This window comes from Alligator sinensis, unplaced genomic scaffold, assembly GCF_000455745.1.
Source record: "Alligator sinensis unplaced genomic scaffold, ASM45574v1 scaffold1000_1, whole genome shotgun sequence".
In the NCBI taxonomy this organism is placed as follows: domain Eukaryota; kingdom Metazoa; phylum Chordata; order Crocodylia; family Alligatoridae; genus Alligator; species Alligator sinensis.
The window spans coordinates 341,986-353,914 of record NW_005842478.1 but is presented as its reverse complement, the minus strand read 5'-3'; the positions used below and the strand labels follow the sequence as shown (position 1 = coordinate 353,914).

Genomic DNA, 11,929 nt, shown 5'->3' with positions numbered 1-11,929 from the left:
CAGCATTCATCCCTGCCTGTGGCAGGGGGTCAGGCTAGATGATCTGTTCAGGTCCCTCCTGACCCTAGCTACTATGAAACTATGAAATTTAGTTTTTCTAGGTAAGCTGATCTGTTCTCCCAGGCTTTGAAACAGGTAAAACACTGCTTTTCACCTGTAATATGATGCCATTCTTAGTGTTGATATTGGAGTTAAGACACACATTGGGCTGTACTGAATTAGCTGAGCGGAAAAAAGATCCTTTAATTTCAGTAGAGTTAAATTGTATTCTGTCTTGTTTTAGGATGCACTGCAGAAGTTAACTGAAATACTAAATTTGAGTGGAGCTGCTGCATGCCAAGATGCTTGTCATCCAGCCAAACATCGTAACACAACTGCAGTGCTGGGCTGTTTGGCAGAGAAACTAGCAGGTAAGTAGGAGCAGTCTGAAAGCTTTATGTTTGGGTGGTCCATAGTTGTTCATTGCCTCAGTATTCTCTGTTAAATAGCTGGGTAGTTCCTAGCTGATAATGGAATAGAGATCATCTAATATTATAAAAGCCTAAGCCTGCCTGTCTGTCCGTAATGCTTTATTCACACTCTGATTGGCTGACAGAAACAGCCAATCAGAGTTCTCCAAGCATGAGGGAGCGCCTCCATTATTCCGAAGCTGCGCTGAGGACCGGACAGAGGGTCGGGGAGCCAAGGCCAGCAGCTCTGGCCTCGGCTCCCCCGCCCCACTCCCTGCAAGCTGCACCAAGGACCGGACGGGGTGTCGGGGAGCTGAGGCCAACAGCACTGGCGTTGGCTTCCCCACCCCACTCCCTGCAAGAGGCAGAACAGCAGCATCATGGAGCATTAGGTGGCGGCAGTTCATCCCAGGCCCCCGCACCCTGGCCGTTCTTGACAGGCATTTGGCTAGGTAAGACCTAGCGTGCCTGCTCTGACCCTATCCACTTAATGATAAAATATTGAAAAGGTTCAGCCATCAATAACCAGGAAACAACTGGCTATGGTACTGAATTTGCTGTTTTGAGTCTCTGCAATACAGGATTTTCTGATACATAGGCTTGATGTAATGACCAATGCCAGCACTGTCCTAGAATTAACCTAAGAGAGTATTTCCATGAAAACTTCATTGTCTTGCCTACTGGCTAAAGAACCAAATTGTTAACTACCTGTATTTCCATACATTCTCTTTAATGTTATTAATGATGTGTGTTCTTTCCACCAGAGACTAGTAATTTTTTCTGTAGGTCTCGGAAGACAATTTCTTTAGCTACATTGTAGTTGTTCCTCCAACCCCCACCTCCGGCCGCGTGCCACTTCTCCCTTCCCCCAAGCGCCAGGGGAACCCAGCAGCAGTGGGGAGGAACATGGCGCAGCCCATCGGCTGCTCCCGGGGCTGCAGCAGGGAGCAAAGTGGGGGGAGCTATCAGTGGGGTGGGTGGGGCATGGCTCTTGCTGCCCCCCAAGTGGGCTACGGGCGGGGGGGCTGTGCTGGGCTCTTCCCGGGGGGCGCATGCCCCTGGATCTGCACACAGGACGAGAGTAGGCTGCTGTTGTTGGCTGGGGCACCTGGCTGCTTTTGTCCCGCATGCAGATCTGGGGCACGTACGCCCCCCCAGGAGGAGCCTGGCACAGCTCCCCAGCCCACAGCTGTGCTGGGGGGGTGCATAGCAGCAAGAGACATGCCCCCCACCCCACCCTATGCCATGCACCCTCTGCTTTGCTCTCTGCTGCAGCCCTGGGAGTGGTGATGGGCTGCACTGCGCCCCTCCCCCCACCCCTTTACTAGTCCCAGCCTTATTCCAGTCCCTCCCTCCCTCACCACTATGGGAGCATATTATTTTCCCTGATTTAAACCAATTTTTTTTCTTTTCTTTTCTTCCTTTTATCCAGATTTCAGTCCAGTTTTTATGTTTGGAAGATAAACCCTGAAAAACGCCCAGAAATATATATATATCCTGCAAATATATCTATATATAGATCTCATTCTCTCTCTCTCTCTCTCTCTCTCGATATCTCTATAGATACAGAGATATCTATATAGATATCTATATATATTTCTGGGCGTTTTTCAGGGTTTTTCTTCCAAACATAAAAACTGGACTGAAATCTGGATAAAAGGAAGAAAATAAAATAAATTGGTTTAAATTTTTTTTTTACACACACACACACACACACACACACACACACACACACACACACACACACTTTAAAAAAATCTGAAAATGCAGAACACTATGCATAGTTAACCTTCCACTTTCACTTCCAGTGAGAAGATCTTGGCTATACGCTGACTTTATGGCAACTGGGGACTCCTCCCTAGCTTGCTCCTGCCGCCATATGGCTACGGGCAAGCAAAACTCAGGGGCATCTGAATCCCAAACCTCTGGCCTTCGGCCTGCATGTCAGATGCCCACCAAAGGATTTGGAAGCATCTGAAGCCCCAGGTGGGGGTGGAGGTGGTAGCAGGGCCACATACGGTTCTTGAATGACTCACGGTTTTGCAATTGATTTGGCCGATTTGACTTGGGACACAAATTTTCCTATTAAAAAAACAAAACAAAATAACAAAAAAAGTGATTCTCAATCAGCATGCCTTGAGATCCTTTCAAGGGTGCCATGCAATGCCAGAACTCTTTGGCATGCAAACATGATTCACAAGATAAACCCCAAGATTTCAAATAGGAATCCATAGTATTAAAAATATTCTGACCTGTTATGAGTTCTTTGCAACAGAAAAATGCCTCTTTCTTTTTTTTTCTATAGTCAAAAAGAGTGAAAGCTAAAAGCTGGCATTTTCTGAGGTGGTGCCTTGCATTTAAAAAGATTGAGAACCATATATTTAAAAGAGCAGTGTTGAGTTCTGTACTTGTGACCCTTTTTTCTTAAAATTGTCCTTATTCCCATTATAATACTTTGCAAGACAGTGAAAATATTGTTTCTACTGATTAGTGTCTTATTTGCCAATTAGACTTTTGCACTGTGTTTCTGAAGATGCTTAAAATTAATATATTTTTATAAATGCCTAAAGTATGCATCACTTTCGCAACACAAGTATAAAAATAGTATTTAAATATTGCTTCCAAGGCAGCAGTAAAGAACAAAACAGAAGGCATTACATATAGCTCCTGCAAAATCTCTGGCTGTTAAGGTGCATATCTGAAGTACAAGCACCACTTCCTCCTTCCCACATTCCAGCTATAACAGGTCAAATTAGGGTTCTGTGTTGTTTCCTTATAATTCTGTATGAGTAGGTGTTTCTCTAGAAACTCTGGCAATGATGAGGTTGATGCTATCTTATGGTTGTGTTTTTTATGTATGTTCCAGTATGTCAGTTCCTGGGTTTTATTTTCAACTCCCTTTCTCCTCCTACACTTTTGAAAGGCGGACAGTGTTTTGGTCTTTTTTAATTGGCCAGTTGCTGCAATGTCAGTTGCAATGTAAGTGATTAAATATCAAGTTGGCAGTACTTGATACTGTGGGCATTGTTTGGGATTTTTTTTTCATGCCAGCAATTAAGGGAGCTAATTCTTTTAGCCCTGACTTGCAAAACTTGACTTGCCTGATTGTTTAAAAAATGCATAGTCTTAAGTGGTACTCAGGCATCAGGCTGAAGATTGTTAAAATGGCACGTACACTTCTCTCAGGGTACATATTAACTGAATATTTATAGATATAATGAGGAGGTAGATGCAGAATTATACATAAAAATAACTTTGTGGGTAAATTCATGGTAATTAAATGGATTAAGCATACTGTAGCAGAAGTTTCTGTACTGCTTGTAACATGTGTAGTGTTCTTACAGGTCCTGCAAGCATAGGCTTACTCAGCCCAGGAATATTGGAATATTTACTTCAAAGCTTGGTAAGTTTTGAAGCAAATTAGTATTCTAAGTTGGTTTTTTTTTCCAGTATGTGTAACAGGTAAATGTTCTCAATTCTTAGCAAGTGTTATCTTACTCTACTATCATATTTTTTTAAAACCCTGTTTTTTGTATATAGCCCCTACCAGTTACGATGATCATCTGTCCAACCTTCAATAATCAATGCAAATTATTTTTAGCTTTGTGATCATTGTTGATAATGTCAAACAATCTGATATTAGTTATAGAAAGTGTCCATTTAATGAATAATCGACAAAAAGTTTTAATGAAAATACCCATGAAAATAAACGTGTTTGTTTAGTACAGAGAATGGCATGATATATAACAGACAACACTAGGTTGCTAGTGTTGTTCATCCACTGGCATTGGCAGTGATGTGCTGTGCATGCTGGAGACTACACAATAATACTCATTGATAACAAGACTATTCTTTTTTTTGTTTCAAAGTACAGGGAACAAATTTGAATAAGTCACCTTATTAGGACTTCAAAGATCAGGCATACAGTACTGAATATTCCTTTGGAATAAGGACAATGTCCCTGATCCTGTGTATTAATGTTCTGTGGTGCTGACTGTTCTTTTTCTTTCTAAAATTTCTGTTCTCTGCCTTCTACAAGTATTTCACTAAAAGTATTGTCCTGAGGGTGGGGTGAGGTCCCTGGAGTTACAGGGGTGAATTCTGCCCATCTTCAGTTAGAAGCAATCCTAGCCATTTGGGACTCTCATCTGTTTTGTCAGTCAGTGTTTTAAGTACTATGCATGTATTTTAACAAAAAAGCAATATAAAATAATGTCAAGAGCCTGGCTAGCAAACCCCAGCAAATTTTGAGAATGGCTGAGAAATAATGTCCATCATATCTAGGTACCAAAGGTAACTTCAGGCAATCTGACATGCCAGATGGCATACATTACCAGTACAGTACATGAAAAGAAAATGTTTTAAGCCTGAGACTGCATTCCAAGGCATTGGGTAGTTTAAAGCCTTTAAAGCAAAATTGACCTGCAAATAGTATTAGAAAAGATTTGAAAATTATGGGGTGAATATCCAAGCATGAGTTGTATACAACATATTAAGACTTTGGGATCTGAATGTACCTGCATGGTATAAAGGGAATGATGTGTAAAATGGAATTAGAAGTAAAAAATTAGTCAGCAACATCTTCATAGGAAGACAGTAAGCTTGACAGCCATTTTATTCCTTTATAATATGTTGCAGACTGTATACATTTTCACACTAGCCAAGGATCTCAGCAGCTCTGTACAATGGTAATCTGTGTTTCAATTTTCCCACTTTTTAAAATTGGAGTATTTAATCAAATTTCACCAAGGTCACAGAGCAAGTCTTTGTATAAAAGACTGAATAATACCCAGCTTGTTTGACTCGTGCTAATGTTTCACTTACAGCCAATGGCACATAGTCTAGTGTGTGCCTGTGTGTACATACACATCTAGTATATTGCCATTTATAAATGAAAGCTGTGGTGCAAAACACGACTATAAAGGAACTTTGGGCCTATGGATTGAATCAGTAGTATGGTGTTAGTTTTACATCTCTCATACATTTAAGGCCTGAAGTTTCCCCATTTGACCCTCTACTTTCTGTGTCCAGTCCTTTGCTCTGGTTTTAAAAAAGGACGTTCAACAAGGGCTTTGAGTGCTGTAATAGATCTGGGTTTCATTTTCAGGACATACTTTCCATACCAGCCTTCTTGTCAAGGTTCTGTGATATGGGTGGAAGAGATGTTGTTAAGGAAAGCATATGAATGTAAAAATGCATTAATTTAGAAATATTAAATGGAAAATGCATGTGAATTTGACATGTTACTCTAGTATCCATAACAGCATAGTTCTGGTTTCAGAGTGGGAGGAACTAATGGCAGGACTGGAATGTTCCTATTGAAATCCTTCATTCAGAATGAAGAGGGTATGGAACAAAGGTAGGAGGTATAGCATTGTATATTGTGACTGTAGATGGTTGCTCTGAAGTTCAGAAACAAGTTCCTAATAGGTCAAGGAAAGTGATTATTCCCCTGTATTCAGCACTGGTGAGGCCACATCTGGAGTACTGTGTTCAGTTTTGGCTGGGCTGGTGGCACCAGGACTGGTGGCCATGCTCACAGGGGCGGGGTGGCTGGGAGACGCTGCTTGGGAAACCATGACCAGGTTGCCTGGCATGGCGCAGCAACCCCAGCCCAGGGCAATGGAGGGGTGCCACAGGCCTTTCCTCTTCACTTTAGCTCTTGCTGGGGCTGGACTTGCCCCACTGCAGCCTGCATGGGTCGGAGCTGCAACAGCCATCATACTCCAGCCCAAGCAGGATAGGGGCAGCTGGGGGCCCCTCTGGCTGGGGGGCGGAGTGGGGCAGGGAGCTGTGGGTCAGGAGTGAGGGACAGGCCATGGATCTTTGCAAATGGGTCCCAGCAGGAGAAATCCTCTAGGACAATGGTTCTCAGCCTGATACAGTGACTAGAAAAACCCAACCAGTCACATGGATTGACTTGACAGGATTTGTTCTTAACAAATCTAATTTACTTCTTTGGAATAATGGGCTTAGTAGATAAGAGGGAAATATTAGATGCAATTATATCTTGATTTTTCAGTAAGACTTTTTTGACGCTATCCCATGTCACATTCTCATAAGCAAACTAGGGAAAGGTGGTCTAGATGAGTTTGTCAGAATTATGGGTGTTCACTGCTCTGAGTAGTTTTTTAACTAATTGTCAGTGGTTAGCTCTTTTGGGCTGGGCAGTGATAAGTGTGCTGGGGTGGGACAGCTGGCAGCTGCATCCATATCACCATTGCTTTTCCCCACTTTTGCTCCCCAGCTGCAGCATGGGCACAGCTTCCAGCTGTGGGGAACTAAGCTGAGACTGGGCAGTTTCCAGCTGGATCCGTGCTGCAGCTGGACGAGGAGGTGAGGGAAGTGGCAGCAGTGCAGAAGTAGCTTTCTGCTTCCCAGCTTTGGCATAGCTCTTTACTGGCTGGAAGCTGTATCTTGTTATGGACATGGAGCAGGGACCTGGGGAGAAGCAGCAGCAGTGTGGGTGCAGTTCCCAGTCGACCAGCCCTAGTGCAGCTCTCCTGTGCCTGCAAGCTGCACTCATGCCCCAGTTGGGAAGTGGTGCCTGAGAGAAGTGGCACTGGCACAGCTGCCTGATCTTGGCATACGTGCAGGCAAACCCCCTAAAGTGTTGACATGCTGCCGAAGCCATTTGGCTTATGCCAGACTGAAGCCAGATTGTTTCAACCCATGGCTTTAAAAAGTTGCCAGTCCTTGGGTTAAGCTGTACTACTGCAGAAAGTGAATCATAGGCTGAGTTGCAAGGTAATGCTGTTGCAAAAAAGGAAACTCTTATTCTGAGGTAACAGGAATGGCATATGTCAGACATGGGAGACAATCATACTTCCATACTCAAAGCTGCCAAAGCCTCATCTGGAAATACTGTGTGCAATTTTGGAATACTATGCTTTTTTTAAAAAAAGCCAAACTTTTTCTGGATAAAAGCAAAAATAAGAGGGTTTTTTTTTTTTTTAAAACCTGAGCTGTGAGGGAAGGCTCAAAGAATTGTTTTGCTTTGCTTTGTTTTGTTTCGTTTCCTTTTCTTTTCCAAGAAAAGAGAAGACTGTAGGTGTATGGGAGCAGACTGGGAAGATAGGACACGATCTCAGGATTCCAATATTTGAAAGTTAGTTATAAACTGGTGATCAATTGTTTTGTGTCCATTGAGGATAGGACAATAAGTCATTTTAAGGTACAGCAAAGGTTGGCTGTTGAATAACATTTCTAGCTCTAGACTACTATCTAGACTAGTATGTTCCAATATTTAACAAGGCAGCTTGGAGAATCTCTTTCACTGGGGAGGTAGAGAGAATTTAAGAACAGGTTAGCTCAGCAGTGTGAAAGATGCTGTCTGTGGGCTGGATCCTGCCCACAGAGCGGTATCATCTGGCCCTTGAAACCACTGGCAGGTCAGAAATTTCATGGTGGGACAAACATCACTGCTGCAGCTCTGAGAGGCATAGCAATTAATGCTGCCCCCACTTGCCATGCTACCAAATTTTCATCTCTGTCAACAGCGCTGTGAGCCAAATGACATGGCCCCACAGCTCTGGATCCAGCCCATGGGGCTGGATGAATTGAACACCCCTGAGTTAAATAAATATCCACTGGAGGTGTTGTAGAGAGGTTTCATACCCTCTCTCCCCCTCCCCCCTCAGTTCAGGGATAGTATTGGATGATCTCCAGAGGTCCTTTTCAGCCCTACTTTCCTATTTATGTTAATCTTTCCTCCTAAAGACTTTGGTTCATGCCCAAGAGGGTCAGCTTTAACTATTGTAAGAAAGCATTTAGTCACAGCACACATGATAGTAGCTATTTTGATGCTAGCTGTAAGAAATGCTGTAAAACGGGTTTTCAACTGGGGGTACACATACCCCTTGGGGTACTTAGGATGGCCTCAGGGGGGTACTCGGCAGTGGGTGCCGCCGCCAACACTTCCACCGCCCAGGGCTGGCTGGCTGCTGCCCCCACTCCCCCCAGCTTGTCAACTGGCTGCCAAGGGACCCCTTCCCTCTTTACCAGCCACTGGGGTTACACTGACCCAAAAAGGTTGAAAACCCCTGCTGTAGAAGGTCAATGCAGAGTATATTTCAGAACTCATCAAGATCACAAAGCATCGGTTCTGTGGTGTCTGTAGAATTCAGTACATTAGCAGCCCAGTAGTCCAGAAAACATTTGACAAGAAACGTTATCCAAGAGAAAATGAATGTAGTCAAGAACATAACTCCAAAATTGCCACTTTATTTTGAGAGAGGTGGTTAACTTTGTTAGTTTCAAGTTGGGTAGAAGATAGAATATGGTGGTTCCTCTGAGGTGCTGTGCTACCTGCCTTCTGCCTGACTTTGCGTAAAATAAAGGCATAAAATAATTTATTTTTGTTACGAGAACACAGCAAGGCCACTGCTACCTTCTTCATTTTGTTTTATATTTTTTGGGGTAACCTTGCATTTCAATGGGAGGTTTTCAGCATACTCCTCTGGTTCTGAATGTGTAACTTCTGGAAGAAACAGTTGTGGTAAATCTGTGCAGGCCCTGAAGTTCAGAATGATTCCTCTTTTGAAGGTACCTACAGTATTTACTTGAATCTAAGACTACCCTGAATTAAAGATGACTCCCCCCAATAATTAGATTCAATACATGGATATTTTTATAAATTTGTTAAGTTTTCCATGTATAGAATGTAATTATTGGAGGATCATCTTTAATTTATCCTTCCCACTGCTTCAGGGGTGAAGGCAGTGGGGAAGCAGATGATGTGGGAAGGATACACTGTGGGGAGATGGTGGGGTGCAGATATGTAGAGCCAGCATCAGCAGCCATAGTCCCGACTCGGTACGGTTCAGAACCTGAGCCATGGCAGCCCCCTCGCCATACTCTATTTTAAGATGGGGGGCTTCCCTCCCATGTTACCCTGTCTTAGAATTGTCTTAGAATTGAGCAAATACATGAAACATTCTATAGAAACCAGCAAAATTCTATCAACCCCTATTGGATCTCATATTGTACAGTGGTGATCTCACCTTGATGTCCAAGCTGTTATATCATTGACTTAGCATTAGTTTGCTGGTATAGAAAACAATTTTTCCTCCTTTGCATATGAGCAAAACAAAATTAACAATCCTCTTAAATCCAGATCTCTTAGCATAATGTCACGTGGGGAGGCACAGAGTTGTGGGAGGGAAAGAAACATTGCTACATATTGACCTCAATAGAAATTTGAAGCCATGTTAAAAATATCAAGGGCCATGTACAAATCTTTGCCGGGGAAATCTAGTAGTTCTGAAGTAATGCTAGAGCTTTTGGTATGATGCTGCTTTGCTGAAGTGACTTCAGCATTCTGTTTTAGTAATGTCTAATCTTCATCTTTCCTATATTTAAAATAAATATAAGCATATAAGAGTTTTCCTTAAAATCAGAAAATAGATACCAGCTAAAATAATCAAGCTCTCTTCCCTACTGTGTTCTAACATGTTCATAGCTCTTTCCCTTCCATTTTATCACCAGCAAAATTGTTAATTTCAAACTCAGTTTACATGTTAATAGAAAATTTGACCTAATTGTATCTGCATTTAGTTAGAGAATGGTTAGTCAGACCTTGCCAATTCCCATTAACATTAATGCAAGTTATGCAGGTGCACTTAAACTGCTGAAAGAATATGCCCTGCAGCGTGTAATTGTATGTTCTTCTTTGGATCCTGGTGCCAAGAAACAAGGTAGCTGTTAAGTAACATTTAATTCACTACTTCTCCAGGTGAGGTGTCTTGGCACTGTCCACATTAAGTGATATTACACTATGATTTTACGCTATTCTAAAGTGTTTTTTTTTATTATCTATCCTTCTCTCATGAAAACTTTTAGCCAAATTACATTGTGGTTTACCCCCATGAAAGTGTATCTTGAGTTACGTATTTAAAAACATTACCAAGCTATACGCTTTAGATGAAGGGTTAGTTCTCTGCATTTCCTAAGATCTTTTTGTTCTAGAATAGTAGAGCAGAATTATCTTGGGTTTTGTTCTGGCTTAAAGTGCTTTTTCCCCCTTAAGCTAGAATAGATACTTGGTGGCAGGGGGAAGGTGTCAATGTCTGGCCTTACAGACTGAATACCTTTTCATCCTTGGAGTTTCCTCTTCCTGGGTTGGGATCTGTGGTCCCACCTGTCCAAGGGAATCTTGATCTACTACTGCCCACCCAGTTCCTGTTTTGTGTAGATCAGGGTTTCTCAGCCGGTGGGACACATCCCACTGGTAGGACACGAAGGTCCTCTAGGGGGGACTCAGGTCACAGCAGCGAAGCTGGAAGTGCCACGGCAGGACTTCAGGTTTCGCTTTTGCGTGTTTTGATTGGCCTCTGTGGGACCCCGTCCCCTCCCACTTGGCAACCAGTGGACCAGGATTTTTTGACCATATGTAGATGGGACGTAAGGTACAAAAGGTTGAGAGTCGCTGGTATAGATAAACAGATATCAATTATCAGTCGTGCACCAACCAATGTTTGATCTTGCAGCACTATTTGCATTTAGTTGGATTATTTAACAAAGCTCACAAAATTTATAAAACATCTAGACATCCTGTTCCTGTCCCTTTTAGGAGAGACCACTTCATTTTTTCTTATAGAATAGGCCTTTGGTTAGGGGACCTAGAAAGAAGTCAGTAAGCCTGCCCTGCCCTTCCTAGCTCTGCCATTGTTCTATATAACCCCAAGCAAATCAATGATTTTTTCTGTTCCTTAGCTTTTCTGTTGATGCAAGAAGGTAATGATGCCTTTTTAAAGCATTTGAGCACTGAATGAACAGCACCTACATAAATGTCAAATGCTGTTATTATTTGCCTCCTTCAGTTTACTAAATGCAAAGGAAATAGCTGATCTAACGTACCTGAAACTTTCACTTGTTAATAGAGCTCTAGTTGTTTGATTATGAAATAAACTGCTGTTTGCCAAACTATCTTGGCCTGGTACCAGTCTGCCTATAAATCATTGCTTATGTCTCCCTTATTTGTTCTAATTACATTAAGGATATATTGAAAACTCTGAAAAACCTAACAAGTACATTTTAAATATGCATATTAAAGTTGACATTTAAATTCATTTTTATTATTTCTGTGTCTTCATAAATAAATGGTTATTTTTAGCTGGGAATTTTCTTTCACCCAATCCCTAGCAAAGAAAACTTAAATTTTGGAATGACTTGGATAAGACATCCTGATTATATAAATTGGAAAAATGAGAGGGTTTTATAGAGTTTGTCTTAAAGTGTTCATCTTGTAGGCTCTCTTTCTTAGTGTTCTTCAGTGAGCTTTAGTAGTCATGGGAGAAGGGGAGCTGATTCTCATTTCCTGTTGTAACCCAGGAACAACTCCATTGCAGTGAATCCAGCAACACAGGCTGCTTGCAGACATTTAAACCCCCCCCACAAAAACAAAAACTGTGTTTTACCAGAAGAAGCAGTATGTTACTTCAGCCCAGCTCCATAGAGTCTGTATAGGTAGGGGACCTCAA

At 42.2% G+C, this 11,929-nt stretch overlaps 1 protein-coding gene across 7 annotated transcripts in view; it reads left to right on the top strand.

Moving 5' to 3' along the window:
• The window catches only part of RSPRY1 (ring finger and SPRY domain containing 1), a 77,417-nt gene that overhangs the window by 41,314 nt on the left and 24,174 nt on the right, over positions 1-11,929 (top strand). For all 7 annotated transcript variants that reach the window (XM_025212705.1, XM_006031023.3, XM_006031024.3 and 4 more), the window contains 2 exons: positions 284-410; positions 3,794-3,852. In XM_025212705.1, the coding sequence (XP_025068490.1) occupies positions 284-410; positions 3,794-3,852 (186 nt within the window). The remainder of the gene's footprint in view (positions 1-283; positions 411-3,793; positions 3,853-11,929) is intronic.